General features: G+C 42.8%; 1 protein-coding gene and 2 long non-coding RNA genes across 8 annotated transcripts in view; all 3 read left to right on the top strand.

Moving 5' to 3' along the window:
- Positions 1-1165, top strand: part of MEIS2 (Meis homeobox 2) — a 196290-nt gene extending 195125 nt beyond the window's left edge. For all 6 annotated transcript variants that reach the window (XM_036998431.2, XM_017641600.3, XM_017641599.3 and 3 more), the window contains one exon: positions 1-1165. This exon is cut by the window's left edge and continues 248 nt beyond it. In XM_036998431.2, the coding sequence (XP_036854326.1) occupies positions 1-39 (39 nt within the window). In that variant the 3' untranslated portion in view covers positions 40-1165.
- A 4021-nt stretch (positions 1166-5186) lies between these two features.
- Positions 5187-10070, top strand: LOC140843280 (uncharacterized). The gene is made up of 3 exons (XR_012120899.1): positions 5187-5282; positions 5718-5814; positions 9958-10070. It is a non-coding gene; the product is annotated as an uncharacterized lncRNA (long non-coding RNA).
- Positions 10071-18990: 8920 nt separating this feature from the next.
- The window catches only part of LOC118968398 (uncharacterized), a 55954-nt gene continuing 53022 nt past the window's right edge, over positions 18991-21922 (top strand). Inside the window, exon 1 of the long non-coding RNA XR_005056044.2 lies at positions 18991-19066. This is a non-coding gene — a long non-coding RNA (uncharacterized lncRNA). The remainder of the gene's footprint in view (positions 19067-21922) is intronic.

The following is a 21922-nucleotide window of genomic DNA, read 5'->3' as shown; positions in this document are numbered from 1 at the left end:
AGTGTTGGCGGACAGGTTATGGACATTCATGCCCAATAGTATAAGGGAACTCAAGGGAAAAGGAAACACATGCAAAAACTATTTTAAGACTTTTTGAACTTTGACCAGATGTTGACACTTAATATGGAATTCCAGACAGCTGTGATTATTTTTTACTTTTGTCATTTTTCATCAAGCAACAGAGGACCAATGAGACAAGAACACAAATGTGAAATCATGGGCTCACTGAGACAATTCTGCCCATGTAAAGATCCTCTGGAAAAAGACTCCGAGAGTTAAAACTACTGTAGTATAAACATAGGAACTAAGTTAAACTTGTACATTTTTGTTGATCACTCCGTTATGTTGCCTCAAATAGTTTTAGAAGAGAAAAAAAGAAATATATCCTTGTTTTCCACACTATGTGTGTTGTTCCCAAAAGAATGACTGTTTTGGTTCATCAGTGAATTCACTATCCAGGAGAGACTGTGGTATATTTTAAACCTGTTGGGCCAATGAGAAAGAACCACGCTGGAGACCGTGGTGAACGTTTGGCTGAACCTCACCCCTCGGACTCCAGCTTCAAGAATGTGTTTTCATGCCCGGCCTTTGTTCCTCCATAAATGTGTCCTTTAGTTTCAAACAGATCTTTATAGTTTGTGCTTCATAAGCCAATTCTTATTATTTTGGGGGACTCTTCTGCAAAGAGCTTGCCAATGAAGATTTAAAGACAGCAGGAGCTTCTTCCAGAGTTCTTAGCCTTGGCTGTGGACAAAACAATCTTAAGTTGGGCAGCTTCCCTCAACACAAAAAAGTTATTACTGGTCAGAGCACCACAACTAGGACTTTATCAGAAACTCAAAGCTTGGGGGATAAAAAGGAGCAAGAAAATACTGTAACAAACTTCGTACAGAGTTCAGTCTATTAATTGTTTCATGTTAGATATTCTATGTGTTTACCTCAATTGAAAAAAAAAAGAATGTTTTTGCTAGTATCAGATCTGCTGTGGAATTGGTATTGTATGTCCATGAATTCTTTTCTCAGCACGTGTTCCTCACTAGAAGAAAATGCTGTTACCTTTAAGCTTTGTCAAATTTACATTAAAATACTTGTATGAGGACTGTGATGTTATGTTAAAAAAAAGGTGTTAAGTCACAAAATGCGGTAATAAATATTTCATTTTTGATTTTTTGTTAGGCTTTTGTGTTTTTAATAGTTTTAAGGCATGGTTGCACAAGGCCTACTGTATATGGTGTTAAAAGTAGCTGATGATTTTGTCCCTAGCAATTGAGTATATTTGAAACTTACCAACAGGTTTTAAAGTAACCATCTGTAGACTTTCAGTGTGTACTTGGCTTATAAATTCTACCAGCAGAAAACTTCTAAAGGTATGAAATGATGTGTATGTGTATGTGTGTGTGCTATGAGCTGGTTGAAGGATCACCTTCACCATGTCCAACTTCCTTTTTAGATGCAGTATCTTTAAAATATACTTTCAGATAAAACTTTTCATGTTCATCCTCTGCCAGAATAAAGGGTTTTTTTCAGGGTTAATTTTACATTGTAAGAAATAACTAACGTCTGTGCCCAAAGATAATTCATCTGCCTGTGTTTTTTCTCTGTCTTACTTACTAAAATACTGTTGAATATGTAAATTAAATTTACATATAGATGTTCATAGATGAGTAAACAACTTCTATGGAGTTTGAAATCCTAGTTGAAAATATTACTTAATCATTAATATTTAATATAAATTATGCTATGATGTCTTTTTATTTCAGACACCTCCAAGTACAGGCATGCAGGTGTGATGATTTGGTGACTAAGCTTAATTTCTTTTTTCTCAAAACAAAACAGGCAATATAATGCCATTTAAAAAAATTTAACATCCCTGGAAATCTGTGTCATTAGCTTGCGGCCACTACACAAACAATGCCCACTATAAAATGTGCAAAATGAAAAAAAACTCTGAGGTGTTTGCATGTCCCCTCAATTTTTCAAATAAATACACTATCCTGGAATTTTGAATCCTCTGTTTAGAAAGGATAATGTCATAAACATTCACTAGTTACGTGATGTCAACTTGACAGGGAAATAGTTCCCTATCTCAGAAACCCAAGTTTGTACCTTATTTGAGGTACTGCCATCTTTTCATGGCAGAAAACATTAATAGAAGTTATATATAAAGAGACAAGGAAATAAACTTCTAATGTGTTGTATTATTTTTAGTTAGGATTTTTATAAACACATTTTTTCATTTTAATTAACGTGTCTGCTGTTTGAACATACCAATAGCATTTCCAAGTGGCACCAAATTTCCCCATTAACAACAAGTTTGTATCAGAAAAGAGTTTTTGTCATTTTTGTTATTGCATTTCACATAGTCTTCTTGCAATATTTAAATATTTGTGTATTATTACTTTAAATTCTTTTAAGTAGATATTCTCCATTTATAAATTAAGTCTCATCAGAATTAATTTAGGGCCAATTTTTTTCTTCCTGTCTTCTCAGTAAAGTAAATGCTAATGGGTTTACTCGGTCACTGGCTCAAGTGTAAGAAATGTTGAACGAAATTATTATTATTATTAAGGTATTTCATTGCAGTTTAATGCCAGAGCTCTTTACCCTTGGTTTTAATGACTAACATCATCTCAGGCTTAAGTTCTTCAAAAAATCCACATCCTACCACATTAACCTTAACCCTCTTAAATATTTGGAGATGAGTAACAATTGTAATAATATTTGCTCGCATTTTCTTGCCACTCCCGCCCCCCACCATCCGACCCCATGTGTTAAGACTGAAAGGTTGTGGAGTTGTCCAATTTTTATAAGGTTTTTTTTTTATACCCCTTCGGAAGGCACTTGCTCCTATCTCGGGTTTACTATTTAGTATAAAGAGTTCCGATTTGGGTATATTTAAGAAAGACTCAGCTGTCAAAAGCAAAGAAACTGGGAATGGTGTTTTGACAACCATATAGTGTTAAAGGAAATACTGTAGTCTGAGTAAAATTGCTTATGTTCTCCAAAACAAGAGTAACATAAAAACACTTTTTATTTATATGGAAAAGCAAAAGCAGAAATAAATTCCAAAGGTTTCCCTTTCTTTAAGAAATTCTGAGAGAATTGCAGTCGCCATCTGTTAAGGGTTTGGAATTGAGCAAGAAGCCACATTTTAAAGGAAAAAGAAAAGACCAGGAAAGTCTGTATCTTCCTCCCCTTCTTTTCCCTCCCACCCCCAAGTCAGCACCCCCACCCCCAGCTCACCCTAGTTAGATTTGCTGAGAGGAGTCAATCGGGATCTTCCTGGCCTCCTCGCCCCTCCCGCCCCCAGGGCCTGTTAACGCAGAGCAAGCTTGGGAAGGGAAATGTGGCTAATATCTCTAGCAGCTGTCAGAGGAGGGACCTTCCCTCAAAGGGCCTGGACAGGCAGCCTCCACAAGTTCCCCATTAGTCTTGCAGGCCCGCAATTTGATAAGGAGCGCGGACCTCCGCGGCAAGTTGCCACTATGTTAGGAAGGCCAGTGTCTGGGTGTGTGGATGTACCGAGTGGCCATCCCTTGGCAGCCACCGCCCCCCGCTCCCACCCAGCTGCGTGGGTGGGTGCGGACGCGCGTCGCGTCGGGGGGCCTGGGAGGAAGGAGGAAAGGCAGGGGAAGGGGATGTGCATACTCCCCACTCCGCGCGGTGTCCCTGCTCTCACCTGGCTTTCCCTTTGTACGTGTGTGTGAGACAGAGGTAGGCAGGAGTGCTTCGCATTGGTGTGAGTGGGAGAAGGGCCACCTAAACGGTTGCGGTGATCAACTAAGGGCGTGCGCACAGGTCCTCGAGCTCCCCGGGTCCCGCCAGGGCCGGGGGGAAGTTGCGGCGCAAGGAAAATGCAGGTCTGATGGGGGAGGCCGGTCAGATTGTGATGGGAATGGAGACCGTCGGGGCAGTGTTTGAAGAGAGGTTTTAATATTAATAGTTTCGGTGCAGAGACAGAAGGGAGATCGCGTCTACGGCTCCTCGGGGCAGACTCTGGGTGACAGCGATGATGGATGATCCGGCAGAGCCCCACGGCTCCTCCCCTCCAGCCAGACAGTGTCAAAGCTACTTTAGCTGAAGCTTTAGAAATAAAATAAATAAACAGCAACGCCCCCCACCCCTTACTCTTCATACACCTCCACCCTCCCACCCCCGCTTTCCGATATCGATTTATGGATCATTATGAATCAATTACTGCTCTCAATACTTGCCCATTGGCTTAAATAAAACAGTCAAAAGATGAAAACGTGGGGTTTGGTGGGATGTTTTCTCCCTGACAGGAACAATCGCAAAATCCATTATCTCATAATCAGAGGCACTGAGAAGAGAAAGGAAGGGGTCGCCCAGTAAAGAACTGGGGGAAATGGGGAGGGGGGGGCGCGCTGCCCAGCTGCTGCCTTTGTTCAGATGGGTTTGGTTTGTTTGTTGTTTGTTTGGGGTTTTTTTCGAACAAGGGAACCCGCATGAGAACGAGATGCCTACAGGTTTTGTAACCTAATTATTTAACTCCTTTGGAGAAACCTATTTGACTGTGTGTCTCGGCAAACATCAGATGTTGTTGGTGGTGAGGTCGCACATGGGAAAAGGTGTGGAGGAATGGGTCCGTCTGGAGGGCGGATTTCCACTTTGTTGTGAGCAACTGTGCGAGGGTTTGCTGCTCGGAAGGGGGACGCTCCCTCCCGCAGCTCCCGCCTCTTCGCCTGCCGTTGGCTGTTTTTGTCGTTGGGGCTGCTTTGGACCTGGGACCGGCCGCCCCGCTCACCCCCGCCCCCACCCCGGCCGCCCGGGCTTTTCTTCCATCCCCGGCCCCTTCCGCGGCGGCGCTCGCGGCTCTGGAGGTGTTTCTATGACTACATTGTGTGTGTGGGAGGGTCAGATGTGGGGGTTGCCCGCGAGAGGGCCGTTCCTGGGCGATCATTTATCAATGTCACCCACATAATGATTCTCTCTGCAGCCTCCTATTGATGAGGATAATTACATTAGCTCAGAGTGACTGATCAATGAAAAACCACCACACAAAAACTTCTTTACTCCTCTATGATACCAAAAACTGATACAGAAACAACATAGAAAGCCTGATTTTCTTTCCCTTCCCTATCCACCAATGGATTCTGCCCCCTACCCCACCAAAAAAGGACGGGGGTGGGGGTAAAATAAGGAAATAGACCCAGGTTTGTTTCGTTTACAGGAGGATGCATTTTTGCCCGTGAATGCATTTTCTCTAAATGTGTTGACTTCATTCCTCCTTTGGTAAAAAAAATATCAACGGATTTGCTAATGTGAGTTGCTTTTAGACTGCTCTTTGGTTTTCCGTTCTTTTTATTTCTTTCCTCCCCTTTGGGCATTTTTTTTTTCCTGCTTCAGAAAAAGACAATTCTTTTATAAATAACTGGAAAAGGAAATTACTCTAGGTCCTCTTTTTTATTATTTTATTTTAAGCTTTTGCCTAAGTCGGGTTGTCTTTTGTCTTTATCACTTCATAAAGTAGCGCAGTTAAAGATGTGATGTTGCATATGAGGGTAAAGGGTGGATCCATAATACGGCGACATAATGCGCTATATTCTCGCCGGAAAGTTTGCAGCTAAATTACGATTTCACTTTTTCAAGACTTAAGAATCAATATTTTCTCAATTAAAGAGAATTTTAATGCTTTACTTGTGAGATGTTAAAAGGCGCTGTAAATTTTATTGTAATGTTTCTTGGCTTCGGAGTAGATGCAGGAGGAGACCGGTTGATTCTGGTGGTCTTTTTCCTCTCAAAGAACCTAGCCCAGGAATATCCAGGGTGTCTGATCAAATCCAAGCCACAAAGGTAAGGAGGGCTCCGAGAGGGGCGGGGCACGGGGTGGGGCGCCCGCCCGGGGAGCCCTCCTGCGCCAGAGGCCATTGTCTTGTATATCTCACCTCTCGGGTGTCCCGCCTCCTAAAAGTGACAGAAGTGTCCATATTACTCCCATCTTTCTCAAAGAGGGGCACGTTCACTCCCATCTGCTCTGTGACAGAAAAGAAGCTGCATTTGGGGGAGCACTCCAGACTTTTCCCAGTGCTACCCCTTTTTCCTTTCCTTTCCGTATTTCGCCAAAATGTAACTCCAGGCTAGTCCTTTAACAAATTGTGCCGCATTTTACATGTGCTTTGGCCTCTGTGCAGGAACTTACTCCTCACCCTCAAGCACACTCACTTTACAGATGTTTTCTCCTTCCACACGTACCACCTAGTAAAAGTTCCCGCAGAGAATTAACTGTGGTGTGTTAACAGCCCAGGTCTGCTACTGCTCTCTCCTGCAAAGCTGAAATCTGGTGAGGTGGAGAATGGCATGGGCACTGGAGAGGTGCTCAGGCCCGCAGAAGCCCAAAGACTTGAGAGGTCCAGGGCCACGGACTTTGTGGGAAGCAAGATAGTGAATGAAGCTTTCAGCCTGTAAGGCAGAAAGGAGAGTGAGAAAATGAAGCTAGTATGGAACCTAAGACAAGAATAGGGCGAGGCAGAAAATGAGCCTTTGGGACCTCTTTGTAATTTAAAAAGAAATAATAATGAAGGGAAATTGAATATCTAAGTGCTTGCTGTTAAATTATTTTAAAACCCAATGTCTGTTTAAGAACCAGTCCTCAGAGATGCCAGGAAGGACCTGAGTTTCCAAATGGAACTACTCACAAAGTTCTTGTGCAGTTCCCTCTTCAGTTAATTTGCTGGGAATGAGAAGAGCAGGAAAAGGGCTATGTGTGTGGTGTACCAAGGGCTTAAGTAAGAGTGCAATGGGAAGGGGCACCCTGGGTATAATGAGACTGCTGTTTTAAGCTGAACAGAGAAGGGGGAAATGGAGAAAAAGCCGCACAACACCATTAATGCACTTCAAAATAATTCTCACTTGCCTGTCTTTTTTGCTCTAACTTTAATCTCAGATATACATATGTGGTGGAAATTTCTAGTTCATCCTCATTTGTTCATAGACGCACAGGACGACTGATCCCCCTTCCCTTAGATTCCTGACAAGTAAGCCTAAACCATGGCCTTTTTATCAAGCGAGTGGGGCTTTGTTAATGCATTTGTACTTTTCTGCTTTCAGTGTAAGTTTGTCGCTTTGGAGGAGGGAGGGGTGCGAGGAAGCAGGGGGAGGGGAGCAGAACACAAAGCCTATCTAGTTCTCACCAAGCAGGTTTCAAAATAGGAACTTAATGGGAAGAAAAATGAAAGAATGAAAAAATAAAAAGTGGGGTGAGAATTGTTTATCACAACAGCTCTACTTGTCTGGGAGAGAGGTGATTCTGTGAATATTTTTTTCCCTTTGAGGATTCTGTTTTCATATTGAAACATTTTCAATTTTTAATCCTTTAGCAGACAAAACCTCCATATAAATATGACATGGGCCACTGGCAAAAAAACGAACTTAAACTCAGTGCTAAGAGAGGAGGGAGTGTGGGGAGGAGAGAGAGCCCTTTCTGATTAATAACTAGCAGGGTAATGTTGAGGGCTTTTTCTGCCCGATTGCCTTTTTGAATTAGAGCCGATTTCTTCACACTTCAATAGTGCCTGTCTCCTTTAAAATGACTGGCAGATTTGTTTCTCTTTTTTCTCTCCCTGAGACTTAATGATGTAAATTTTCTAATTAGTTAAATCATATTGCTTAAAGGCCTAATATTTACCGTGTAAGAAATGATCGTTCTGATTTGGGCCTCTTGAAATATTCCGAGAAATAATATTTGGCTTTTGGGTTGAGGTATGAGATGGGAGAAAGCTCCATGACGGGGGGCAGTTTAGAGGAGAGACAGGGGCCCGGGCAACATGTTAGATTAATAGTTGAAGTTGAGCTGGGCTCACACCCCAAGTCTGCTTTTATTTTTCAATCAGCGAAGATTTAATTGGCAGCCCTCAGGCCGGGCGATCTGATATTTTCTCATTAGTTTCCCATCACTAATCTTGAGTGTTAGGTTGGTTTAAAGGTTGTCAACATTTGACCAATTTTATTTAGGGGGGAAAAAATCACACATTATGGCTGCGGGATGTGAGATCTGCAAATAAATCCTGCTTAGATCAGCGGAACTAACAGGCGAAAAAAATGTTGACCATTCATCGTCGCATTTAATAAATTGCATTAATGTATATTTCAAGGCTAAGGAGAGAGATTATACTTGTGCTGCGGAGATGCAGATGAAAAGAGGTTGAATGGGAAAGGGGGAGTACTATAAGCAGGTGGGTAGGTAAAGTGATTCGTAGGTATATTTCGAACCGAGGGTAAATAACACAAGTGGAGTAGCCGTTGAAGGTTTAGAGGCTACAATCCCCTCTCCCCTTCTTTGGCAGCTGCTGGAACTGCAAAGCCTGTCTTGTAGTTCTGAGCAGGCTCGACTGTCTCGGCCAGAGATAACATCAGAGCGCCCCCTGCTGGCCAGCGAGACAGAACGCTGCGGGACAGCCCCCTGCAAAGCAAATCGTTTTTTTCTGCGCCCCCCGCCCCCCTTCATTGACTCCTTCTGCAGCCCCCTCCTCCGCTTTGCAGCAAAACCCCGCGGCGGGGGAACAGCTTGTCAAGGTTGAACATTTAAATGAATAAATGATAAAAATAATAATAAAATACGAAGGAACCCCCACCTTCACTTGGCCTCCGAGGAATAAAACTATCAAGTGACCAGGAAAGGGACATTTCCCCACCCCCAACCCCCACCCACATCTCTGTTCTCTGAGGTTTTGCTGTGGTTGGTTGGTTGGTTGGTTGGTTTCTGCCGAACGGTGGATTTCCAAGAAACTATTTTTAATAGATGCTGTGGAAGTTTTTGAAAAAATGGTTAGCTGATGGGGAAAGAGGCCAATACGAAACAATATTTTGCAGCCTCTCAATATTAAACTCTCATGAAACTAATACTATTTAAGTAAAGTCCCGAGGTATCGCTTTCGGAATTCAGACAAGTCCTTGTCATGAATGAGCCTTTACTGAACCACAAAAAATATACCGGCCCCTGTCTGATTTCCTTTCCTTTTCAAAATAGAGAACGTGTTTAAAAGTTGTCACGGTACCTACCTCCCTACATGCACACACACGCGCGCGCGCGCGCGCGCACACACACACACACACACACACAAGGCTGTTCCCCGCGTGCCCCTGTTCTTTCTTCGCCCGTGCTTCTCAGTTTTGCTGGAAACGGAAAGGGTAGTTGAAGTGCACCAAAATAAACCGCCAATGTTTGATCTTGCGCTGGTGCTTCACGTCAAAGCAAGGTGTGGGACTGTCCTATTTGAGAATGCTGGGGTTATTTTTCAACTGTGTCGGTGCACAGAGGCGTTTTCTCGGCTTCCCAATTCATCTCCACGGGACTGTGAGCACTCTAAGGCGAGGGCGCGCAGGTAACGAGCGCTGGGGCAACCTCGGGCTGGCAGGCGCGCCGACTCCACGCCAGCCCCTACTCCTGGGAGAGGCGCTGGCAAAGCAGCCCTGACTCGGGAAAGGCTTCTGACCTCGGCTAGACCCCCACATAAAGAGTGCACATCTGCAGTGCGGAACGACTTTAGTTTGTGGGGAGCTTGGGGGTTTGCTTTTTAAGGTACCTGATTGCGGGATTTTGTGAAAACAGCTCTGAAATGAGGAGCGGGGGAAGGAACACCGGGCAGGGAGGGCGACGGGGGAAAGGTGGCTCTCCTGACGGTCATTTCTTGCCAAGTACCATGACCTTCTAGACAAAAAATCCGTCCTCTTCCCTCGCTTCTCCCTAGAAATCCTCCGCGCCACGCCTCTTCCAACCGTCCTCTTTGGGGACGTTCAGGGACAGGGACGGGGACCCAGGGACTTCGGGGAAGAAGCGTTCCTAGGGTGAGGCAGAGGCAGCCAGTCTGCACGCCAGTGACATGATGCCTCAGTCAGGTTGTGTTGGAAGAATTGCTATTGTAGCAAATGAGGTGAAGCTAAATATTTATACTCCAAGTTCTTCTCTCTCTCTCTCTTTTTTTTTGGTCTGGTTTGAAGAAGTTCAGGGCGTTCAAACTTACTTTAAACACAAATTCTGGTCTCGGGGAAGCAGAACCTGCTGCCTGCCACTGAAGCTGACTTTGTGAAAGACCTTCATTAAGCTTACAAGTAGAAGGGAAGTTATCTGCAAACAATATTGGTTTATTTAAATATATATATATATGTGTGTGTGTGTGTGTGTGTGTGTGTGTGTGCAGAAAACACATATTTTATGTGTCTGTATCTATCTATCTATAATGAATAAATGAAAGCAAGTGTCCCCCATTGCAGTTGAATCCAAATAAAAATATTCCCAGGAAGATATTCTCACAGATGAAGAAAATATGAAAACCTCATTGCATTTATTATCTCAGTTCGACTTAATGAAATTTGGAAACATTGACAGTCTGGTCAATGTTCTAAGTAAATTAATGCAAAGGTCCTTAGGAAGAGAGCAAAACCACCTCTTGCCATTAATCTTAAACCACTTGAAGATTATGATTAAATGAATGGGATCACTAAGCATTATCATCTCAAGTAGCCGTTAAATGTCTACTCGCCTTTACTGTGGCAACAAAATAAACTCTCCACTAGTAATGATGTTTCTCCTTTTTTAATTTTTGTTTTTATTTTGCTTCACAGGCACGTAAGGGAAAACAGAAGCAAAACCATTGCAAAAGGCATGGATTTGCCGCTGCTAAAAGGCTGCTATTCATTTCTGATATCCTCATCTTTTGCTACAAAGTAAAGCAATCGAATGAGGTGTCTATATTTGATGGGAAGAAAACACTAACAACAACAGTGAAGGTGCATGTGTTCTATTTTCTTTTTCCCTGAATAAAAAACCTCAATTTTAATATCCATCAATTTAGAAAGTTGAAAGCGTGGCGCTGTAAAAGATACTTGCTTGTCCACATCTATTCGCTGACTTTCGTCACTTGAATTTTGTAGGCTTTTGTGTCAAATAGAAATTATGGAAAGGAGAATTATACACTTGCCAGGGAACAATTATTACACACTTTCAAGTAAACTCCACCTAATCCTGTATTTGAGGGCTGAGGGTCTGTGTGCTATTTTCCTCTAATAAACCTCAAAGCCCTCATTAGACATAGAAAAGAGGGGTGAGAACTCTATTACTGGGCATTCTGACAAAAGTGGAAGCAGAGCCTCTGTTCCTAGAGCCCTAGGAAAGGACACCCCGAAATTATGCAAAAGTCGGTGTTTTCCTTTAGAGCCCTGTGTGGGATAGACCCTTCAGAGAAGTACACAGTAATTAACATTTTAAAAGGCAAAATGCTGAAACGAAGGGCGGTGGCTAACCAAAAAAATGAACCACGCTAAAAACTATCCTTCAAACCCTACACATTACCAGATGCCACAGAAAATCAGTGCAAACGCGCCCCCTCCTAACTGAACAGACAGCGCTCCTGTCCCGTGATGCTGCCAGTTCGAAAATGGAGTTGGCGATCCCACTTCTGCCGGAGCGGTGGGAGATGTCACCCTGAGGCTACCGGGAGCGGAGGTAGGGGGTGTCGCTCTCCCCCGCAGACCGCGATTACCACCTGTTCCTTCTTCCCCGAGCTGGGGGCCCTAGAGAGGCGGGAAACTGGGCCGAGTCCTCCGGGAGTCTCCTAGGGGTACTGCGAGCCGAGGCTCCTACCAAACCAGGAGGAAACCAAATAGGCTCCCAGAGGTCGAATATTCAGCCAAAGAGACGGAGGTTCCCGGTCCAAAGCACATGCAACTACCTACGCTATCCCGGGGTAAGGCGCCCGTGCCCGGTGGACAAAAGCCTTATAGGCCACGTAGGTCCCCGGGCGAGTGTGGAATGAGATGGAGGGGACAGTGCCCCGGCCCGCCTCGCCCGGGGTATGTGTAAAGGGCACGTGCACCTGGAACAGCTGGGCAAGTTCACCCGCGCGGCGTCCCGGGCCCTGAACCCGTGCTGTCTCGTCCCCACACTGCGCCCCAGCAGCCCAGCCAGCTCCCCAGCTCCCGGGTCACCGCGCCGGCACAGGTGTGGCGCTTTGAACTGGAAAGTGCCGGAGAAAAGATCCCCCGGAGGAAAGGCGGCGCGGGGAGGGCGGGAGGGGGTGGGAAGAAAGATGGTATTTCTAGAGCTCAGATGTCCTGCCTTCGAGTGATTGTCATCACACTCGGTCTTTTCACCCTGACCTCCGGTATCAAGCAAGCGGAGACCGGTTCGCAGGAACATCGGGTTTACGAAAATGTGCGCTTCGGTGCGGGCTCTTGAGACCTGCGCTGGCTTCGCGTAGATTCAAAAAGTATGATTTTAATTTTGTTAATGAAGGCGCGCTCTGGAGCTCAGCTGGTAATGGCTGTGCTGAGTTTAACAGACTTCTGTCGAACAGAAAAAGACGGATAACTATCGGTTATAAGTAATCTGCTCTAATGCAATTATTTTCCCAGGTTCGAATGTCATTGTACGAGAGGGCAGGAGTGAATTAGGACTCTGGGGACCACGGATGCTGGCTAGGAGACTGCTTGATATACGGGTCGAACCTGTTTTGTGAGAGGCACTTGGGTTGGGGGTCAGGGGAGAAGGCTTCAAAGTTTCTGCACCTACAGAAATCTCTCACTTACCTCTTTCCCATCTCTTGCCCTCTTTCCTTTCCTCCTCCTCTCTCCATTTCTTTTTCTCTCTACTCTCCCACAGTTAGTATGAGTTTCCTTTGCCCCTTTTCTACTTTAGATGTCTGTATACTTCAGGCAGATTCATTAAGTCCAAAGTCTTTCTCCAAAACACTCACACAGAAGTAGGCTTTTGGGTGTATCAACCCATTCACCTTTTGAAATCTAATAGAATCGAGATGTTTAAGATATTTACGATGCATTATACCCATACACAGTCAATATAGCAGGAGGATTATTTGGTTACACGGCCAATCCCCAGGTCACTGTCCAAAAGTAGCCCTATCCTAGCTCTAACACAAATTGTCATTCGTGGTAGTTTTTGTTTGGAATTATCCAAACTCTTAGCTTTCCATTTCACTGTGCCTGGTAAACACAATCTCAGAAAAGCATGACCTTAAAAAAATAAAAACAACACGATTTGTAACTCCATTCTTACAGAAAATAAACCTCATTGGTGGAAGGAAGACATGCATTTTCACCTTGATAAAGGATTGAAGGCCAAGGAGTCTGGCAAGCTGGAAGGGCAGGAGTTATGCTTAGCTCTCCTCTCTCTCTGGGGCCTGGGAACAAAGAATGTTCTTGGGACTGATGCACAAAAGGGTTTAAATGACCCTCCAGCTAGAAGTGTCTGTTCTTGACCCAGGAGGTGAGAGGAAGGTAGCTGGGTCTGGTGCTTCTCCGATTCAAGTTCCACCGGCAACTGGGTCTATAGCTCCTTAGCCTTGTACTCTCTGACTGTCTCTCTGTTTCCCTTCTCCCTCCATTCTCTCTGTCACTCACACACGATGACCTGGGCAGGTGTGCGCAGCAACATCCACAAAGCCTCGTGATTTGCTCTCTCTCCTCCTCTGGCCCAGCCCCACCCTATCCCCCCTCGCTTCTGCAGCCAGGCCTCAAAAGGAGAAAGAAAGAACATCAAAACAAAAACCCGTTAGCTCTGCTGGTGCCCAACCTAAGAACTTGGGGCTCAGTGGGGAGCGAGGCCCCTTGCTGCCCTGGGGCTTGGAGGAGGACATCCACCTGCAGAGTGGGCATTGAGTGAGGAGGGCACTTTTCATCTTCCTCTTCCTTGGCTGCTAGGAAGGGAATTCAAGAGAAACGGATCTTTAGGTCCCAACCATTCCCAGGACTTGGAAAAGCAGAGGGCAGGCGCCTCCAACAGCCACTGCCTGAAAAGCTGCCTTCACCTCATAAGCACTCATCCTCCAGTGCCCTTTAAACACAGAGAAGGGTGCTAGGCAGTGCCTCAGCCTGACCACATGGGCACCAGCCCACTCCAGCAGCCTCTGCGGGGAGAGGTCGTCAAGGCCACAGCCTGACTTTGGGTGGCACCAGGAATGGAAGGCTTACAGGCTCCAGGGACAGATAGGAATGGGAGAAGGTGGGTGACCTGACTCTCTCTCACAGATGAGGCCCCTCTGTCATCCCTAGATTTCTGTCATCCCTTCAGTGGCCCCCCTGCAGGAAATCGGCTGCATTGTGTTGTTTCAGTGACCTAGGAGAGCATCAAAGACCAGGAAAGCCCCCACAAGTTTTAAGTGGGTCTCATCCTGCTTTTGAAAAGTTCATGGGAGAGGAGAGGAGAGGAGAGGAAAGGAGATCCTATTACCCAACAGTGAGTTTTCCAGGATCCCCCACAGCCAAACTTGGGAAGGGTTTGATAGAGAGTGAGAAAAAGCCAATTATCCCCCATATTCTCCAGGAAGAATCACAATTCCCTAGCCAGCTGAGAACTCCATGCAAAGGTGGCTTGAAATGCCTGCGGGTGCCACCTGGCCAGAGGCAGGAGGCTCTGTCCGCCCATTCTCATTCCTGACTAGGTTAGGTCCTGGGAGAGCAAAGAAGGACCAGTCAGGGGGTTAGGTCTGCTTCACTCTCATTTATGCCCCTACCTTATATGTTAATAGAGGAAAGCAGTTTTCGTTTTTTTTTGTAGTACATAAAATGTGTAATTATATTCACGCAGATTTAAGGCATAAAAATGAAGGTGTAAACTGTGCTTAGACATTTTTAAAGGACTGCCCTGAACGTGACATACTTTTATGGAATAGAACACTTCATATCAGCTTTAAGGATAAAGAACACTAAGAGTGTCTAATGTCCATTATGACACTTCACAGACATACGTAAGTGTGTGGAAGGGGACGGGGGAGTTTCAGGAATATCTCAGGTAACAAGAGCTCCTAAAACAGACAAACCAATACACAAAAACACCACCGTTTTCCACTTTTAGAGTGACCTCCTCCAAACGAAAGAGGCAAATAACTGCCTGCAGAGTTAAGCTTCTTCTGCTTATTTATCCAGGTCTCTTAATTTAACACAGATTAAATAATCTCTCAGAAGGGGTAATAGTATCCACCACAACAGAACAAGGGCAGTTGTTTACACTTGAAGCTTATCCAACCACCTTAGGACTTTTGAATGTTCTAGCAAAGTGTAAATAGAATAAGGTCACAGGTGATTGACAAGTTCAAGTTACTTAGCTCAATTATCAAAATTTTAGTTCTAAATTATGTTCAATTTGATTTTCCTGCTTTGCTATAAATGACCTTAGAAAATCCAATGGGAGTGGACAATTTACACCACATCCTACGTACCATGATTTGTAAAGGCATTTTGTCGTGTATGCCTCCTTAATGTTTCTACGGAGACCAAATCCTTACAATTAGATTTAGAAAAACAGCATGCTTCTTCAAAGGCAGTCACTTTAAAGATGTAATGATCACTAAATTTTGACAACTTTCTGAACTCTCTGTAAATTTCTACACTGCAGGCGGACTGTTAAGCATCTAAGTCTCTGGATACTAGCATGCTGTATTCAGTGTCCATCTATCCAAACAATAGATAAGAGCACAATTTGTAAATACATATCCTACAACTCACTTTCAACATAAGATCTCAAAGTTTTCCTATGCATTATTTAATAGATAAGCAAGCTCTTCAGATCAAGGCTCATGCCGCCACATCTGGAAATGCTTCCTGTGCTCTTATCTACCTCCCCCTGTCCCAGCCAGCCACCGGGGAGAGAAATAGCTGAGGCCTCTCCTTCCACCATTATATGATAGCATCAGCTTTTAATCAGTGAGAGGCACTCCTATTTAAATTTACAGGAGACTCTTTATTTCATTTATCTTGTCTTTTGGACGAAAGTGAAACAAGAGCACCACCCTTATTAATTATAAGATTGATGGGGTGAAAAAAGCCAGATGAATTTGGCTTGCAAATTATTAGTAGGGGTATGAATATTTATGACTGTGCCAGGAACTGCAGTCATGAACCCTGGGTATCAAGCCTGGGAGACAGTCAGACCAATGCGTTCAGTCTCCCCAAATCTGACATGACATAAATGGAAACTTCTAAATTAGATCCAGGGTGAGCTCCCATCACATCGATTCCTTTTTGTGTGTGTGTTTGTGTGTGTGTGGTGGGGTAATCTTGCTAAACAGGAACTTGCTTATAGTGGTTGCCATCATAAGTTAAAAAAAATTTAAGGTATAAACAGAAACCTACAAATTTTGTGAAGAAAATCTGTGCTTTTCTCACTTGATATTCATTTATGTTTTAAATCAAGTTTATCTGTAGAATATTTGTGACATGCATTTAAAAAATTGAAAGCTATTTTTATTCAGTGTAAAAAATATCAGAAACCCAAACTATCCTGAGTATAAAGAAGATTTAAATAGACATAATCTAGGTTAGACCAGACAGAAAGGACAGGGGGGCTAGAAAATGGCAATAGAAGACAGAGGAGAGGACAAGTTTTCTGTCTCTGCTTGTTTTCCCTTTTCTGCACCAGACTTACTCAGGCTTTAGTCCCAAAGGGAGGAAATTTAAATGAAAGGTGAAGGTAGAAAGGGAAAGGGTGAAAACAAGGATTTAATAACTCAGTAAAAAAAAAAACTATACCCTCCTCTTGATTTACATTTAAGATTTCTGTAGTGCTTTGGAAAAGATGCTGAGGATTTGAGACTTAATGAGCTCAGCTACCATCTCACTGCTGGTTTCTTTCATACAAAAGAATTGTTGAGTGGGGCTGACCCAATCCTATGAAAATAGTTCATTCTGACATCAGAGCCAGCTTAGCACATCCATTTTGAAAAGGAAGACAAGTTGTTTTCAAAACAGAAATGCTAAGCATTCTCGAAAGCATAAGCATTTAAAAAAATGCTCCTCAAATATTCTGAAAAACTCCCAACTATGTATACATACATACATATACATATATACATATATATATATGTGTATATATATTCACAATTGTAAATGGATTTCTGTGCTAAATTGATGCTTTATGTGTATTCTGTCTCAATTTGTCTATTCTCTGTAAGGATATAATTTTTTTAAAGAAGTGATACCACTGACAATAATTTACTTAAATTCACAAACCTTGAAATTGATGTATCTCCCATCAATCACATCCAGGAGATACAGTAAAACACATTCAACGTTTGTATATCAATAGTGGCACACACACAAATCTGTTTTGTTCAATTTAAATGCTCTTCAACATGTCATTTCAGATTTTTCTGGAACGTGTTATGGGTTAGTCATCCTGCTTCAGCTGATTGTTAAATCCTTAACCTAATGAAAACTCAAAATAGGGTATTTACATGTCATGAATTTCAGAACTGAAAGGTGGGCTTTAGGGATAATTTGGTCAACTCTGTTTATTTTTATGACAAATAATGGGGGTCTAAAGGTGGCCACCGACCAGTCCTGCTCATAAGCCTAATTAATTCTACAAGGCTGCTATTTCTTATGATACGGTCCTTCCCCACCTCTTGCCCTTTACATTAGAGCAGTATTTACAAATGCAGACTTTTCTGCTAATATTTTTCTTCCTAGCACACTGACAATGAAATTCTTATTAAATAATAATAAGATATTGACTGATCTTTTGCCAATATGAAGATTTGTTGGTCTGTGATGTCTGTATTGATTAGCAAGAATGAGATCTATCGTCTCCCCGGAGGTAAACAGATCTCACTACTGGCACAAAAACAAACTTTGTATTAATAGAGATGCTAATCTTCCCTAGTTATTGGTTATACATCATCTAGAAACAGATATAATTAGGAATACCTGAGAAAAATACCTCAAAATCTCCAAAACTGGTCACTAGGGATACGAGATACAAGAGTTCTTTGACATTGGCATCATGGCTTGCTTCTAGGTTACCTTCGCTCCCTGCTCTTCTCTTTCCCCCAGATTGAATCCTATGCGTGCTCCATATTTTTTACATTAAGGGGAATCCTGTTCATGCCCGAGATGATCTTATATTTATGATGGACTCTTCTGTCAAATTATTCCTATAGCTTGCTGTCAAAAACGTCACTCAAAGTTCCCTCTCCACCTCTCTTTACCCTCTGTCACAGTGACTTAGGAAGTCTAATCGAAGGAGAATTTACTTCACCTGTAAAGTACAGCTGGGAGAACTTTTCATTTCCCACTTCCCATGCGCCTCCCCTGTCCTTCCTCCCCCAGCTTTATCTTCACTCTGTTTACGGACTGTTGTTCATTGTCTCTCCTTGTGGTAAAATTGTTCATCCAAGCAGTTTCTCTGAAGGCTCCCAAACCTAACTTGTGTGTGAAATGTTTATGTATAATCACATTTGGCAAATTTTCTGAGTTCATGTTACTTGGGTTAATACTTAGGCAGAAAAGAAAACAACACTGAAGCAAAAATGCCCTCCAATTATAGAAAGTTCTGGAGCACACACAGCAGATATTTGACTTCTGAAAATATAAAATATGAAATGCTGGACTTGTTAGCATTTCAAACTCCTTTATTAGTGTGGCTTCCTGTTTGCTGTGTTTCCATTTCATTATTTTTGTATGAATATGATAAATGGTCATTAAATCTAACCATTTTTATTTAATGTTCATAAAAACTGGTAGGTTTCAAACAGATGTTGCCTGATATGGTTCAGTGAATTTAGTGGACTTCTCATATAAGTGGAATAATAACCATACGGAAGATGAATTTTATACCTTTGTTTACCTCTTCTAGAACTCACCCTTATTATAATTATAAATAGTATTTATTATGTATTACGCAATACATATACCTCTGTCCAGACACTGCACAACCCCTAACTTGATCACTGCCATCTAGAGTTTATAATCCAAGACTGCACTGACACCAAAAACTACTGAGAGAAATGGACAAGCAGGACATATTGCATAGTTATAGATTCTTTTCTCTATAACAAATAAAATGGAGCTTATTAGCACATGAATGAAAAAATATTTATTTTGTTTCCACTTAAATATTTTTCTTTCCTAACCAAAGGAGTGGTTGGGAAAGAAGTAACAGTTAATTTCATTTATTTTCTATCAATTAGGGATGACTTTGAGGAATAACTCTTTCCCTTTTAACTTTTTTTCTTTTTTTCAAGAAATCAGCAAAGAGAAGAAGCTGGCAGTCAGAGCTGCCTATGTGGAGGAGGATATACAAGTTTAACTACTAAAGGTAGGAGGGCCCCATAGTTTAAAAAGTATCTGTCCTTGGACTGCTTGGATCTAAATTCTGGCTCAGCCACTGATTAACTATATGAGCTTTAGCAATAACTAATGCTTCTAAATTTCTCCTAGGGCTTTGACATGATAATCAAGTAAGTAAATGCATGAAAGAATTTATCCTAGTGTTTGGTTCATGGCGAGGATTCAATAAATATCAGTTGCTATTATTATTATTATTAATGGAATAGCCAACCCCTACCCTCCCTCCTAGCTTAGGGTCACATATGAACAATCCATGAAATTTAAACATCTGTTACTTTTATTAATCATGCAACTCAATATTAACATAGATTCTGAATTTGTTCTATATCTCCTAGCTCACTTCAGTTATGTATTTGTATCTGTATATACTTATGTTTTAGCATTAAAAAGACATACATGGCATATGTGTTGCATGCAAGTCAATGAATAAATAGATTTTGGGGTTGTTTAGTAATCAGTGGGAACACCACTAGCCTGGGAGCCAGAGAAAGTAGATTCTAAATATAGTTATGCTGCTAATTATTGTGTGGCTGTGCCTCAGTGTCCCTGCCTGTAAAATAGGTTGGAGTATAAAATATCCAAGTCCTTTCTGGCTCTAACAGCCAAAGATTATGTGACCCACATAGAAAACTTTTCCTAGCAGAACTTTTTTTCTTCCAAGTGTGTATTGAGAAAGTATTATGTACCTGGCCCTGTGGCAGGCCCTAGACTCAGAGAGAAATAAGTAGACTTCTGTCCTCTAAAAATATACAGTCTAGTGAAGGAACAAACATTAGATTACGTGATGAGTGTTATGCTAGAGGTATGCAGAGGGAATCGTGGGGACAGACAGAAGCAACCTCTAACCAACAGGATGCAAGGATATAACCAATGGGAGACCAAGGAAAGCTTTGTAAAGGAGTTGGTGCCTGAACTGAGTCTTGAAGAAGGCAGAGTAAAGGAGGCTGTGCAGAGAAAGGCAGCCCACGAGGGAACAGCACACACAGAGAAACGAGAGAGAGGAAGAGAAGTCGGGTAGAGAACCAGGGGTTCAGGTGGCTGGAGGGCAGCGGGAAGGCGCAGGGAGGCAGAGCCAGGGCTTCTCCTCCCTCTGCTGCGTCTCCCTAGGCAAACTCACATCCTTCTGTGGCTTTCATTACCTTCCAGTCTCTGAGGACTCCCCAATTTATACCTTAGGCCCAGATTTGGCTGAAGATATAAATTGACTTTAGACAGATAGATCCAACTCTCCAAGGACATCTCTGCATAGCTGGAGGCACCTCAAACTCGTGATTTTTCACCCCCACCTTCTCTTGTGTTTACTATCTTAGTAAATGGTATTACTGTTCACCCAGTTGCTTGTGCTAGAAATTTAGGTTTTATCCTTAGTATCTTTATCACTGATATGTCCCAATCCAGTGAACTTCCAGGCCCCAATTATTACACCCACTAAATTAATCTTTAACCCATATGCTTCTTTCTGTCTCCACTGCCACCACCCTATTCTAAGCTACCATTGTTTGAACTTAACATATGGCGGCTTTGGAGTCAAATATGATCCCATCATATTCTGATCTAAAATCCTTCAACGGAAACACACCATTCTTAGAATAAAGTCCAAACATGTTCTAAAAAACTTTGCCTGACTTCACTCCTGTCCCCTGATCTGCAGCCCCATTAGGAATCCCCTCGTTCTCTGTGATCCAACCTCAGTGTCCTTTATATCATGTCTTGCTCACCGTAGGGCCTTGGCACTTCCTGTTTCTTCGCCTGGCAGGCTCTTCTCTCGTCCCCCACCGCCTGTCTCTAACTGGGCTAACTGCTATTCATTCTTTGGATCTCAGTTTAAATGCTATTTCCATGAGGACATGTTTCTTGACCATTTTCTCTTGATTAGCCTGGATTCTCAATTCTCATAATAACATATACATTTTCATAGCATTGTCACTTTCACACTTAATTAATCACGCAGTTATTTAATGTCTTTTTCTCCTGTGGCGATTTGCCTTCCATGAGGACTTGATCGGCTATGTTTGGTTCACAACAGCATCCTCAATGTCTAATAAATACATATTTTCAAGGAAAAGATGAAATGGAAAGAGCAATTAAATAGGATAAGGTCTGGAAAGGATGCATTAGACTTAACAATTAAGAGGTCATGGGTGACCTTGGAGAAAGCAGTTTCCGTGGAGTGGTATTGGTAAGGCAAATTCAAGTGGTTTGAGTAGAGAAAGGGAATTAAGGAAGTGGAGGACGTGGGTGTAAACTACTTTCAAGAATCTTATTCATGGGAAAAATAAAAACAACATGGCCACAGATAAAGGGTAGATGTAGGATCAAGGAATGTTTTGCTTTTAAGGGTAAAAGAGAACTGAGTTTACTTATATGGCTGAAGAGAAAGCAATAAAAGAGAAGATATACAGACTGGTTGAAAGATTAAGGATGTAGGAAAAAGAAGATACAATTTAATGGAGGAAGACTGCAGTACAAGCTGGAATCCAGCACATAAGATATGTTTTGTAAAGTTAAAAGTCACCTCTTCCTTCAGATACAAAGAGTGGAAGTAAAGGCAGGTGTTCATATGGATTAAATAGAGGCATAGGGTCCAGGAGATAATGCGGGTTGTGCTTGGTAGCCTGGATTTCCCATAAGGCACTCAGAGAAAGGAGGTGATGGGGGAAGGACATACAGAGAGAGGTGAAAGCTTGGCATCACCGTCGGTGGGGGTGTGAGAGGAAACCCATCAGGATCAGGTCAGAGATTGCTGGACACTGTGAAGGGACATCTGTCAAAAGGGGACATGGAGGCCAGCTTGAAGGGGCCACCACTGGTCAAATCTGGAATA

Source organism: Manis javanica, chromosome 8 (assembly GCF_040802235.1).
Source record: "Manis javanica isolate MJ-LG chromosome 8, MJ_LKY, whole genome shotgun sequence".
NCBI lineage: Eukaryota > Metazoa > Chordata > Mammalia > Pholidota > Manidae > Manis > Manis javanica.
The sequence above is the reverse complement of the archived record's forward strand: the minus strand, read 5'-3'. Positions and strand labels throughout refer to the sequence as shown.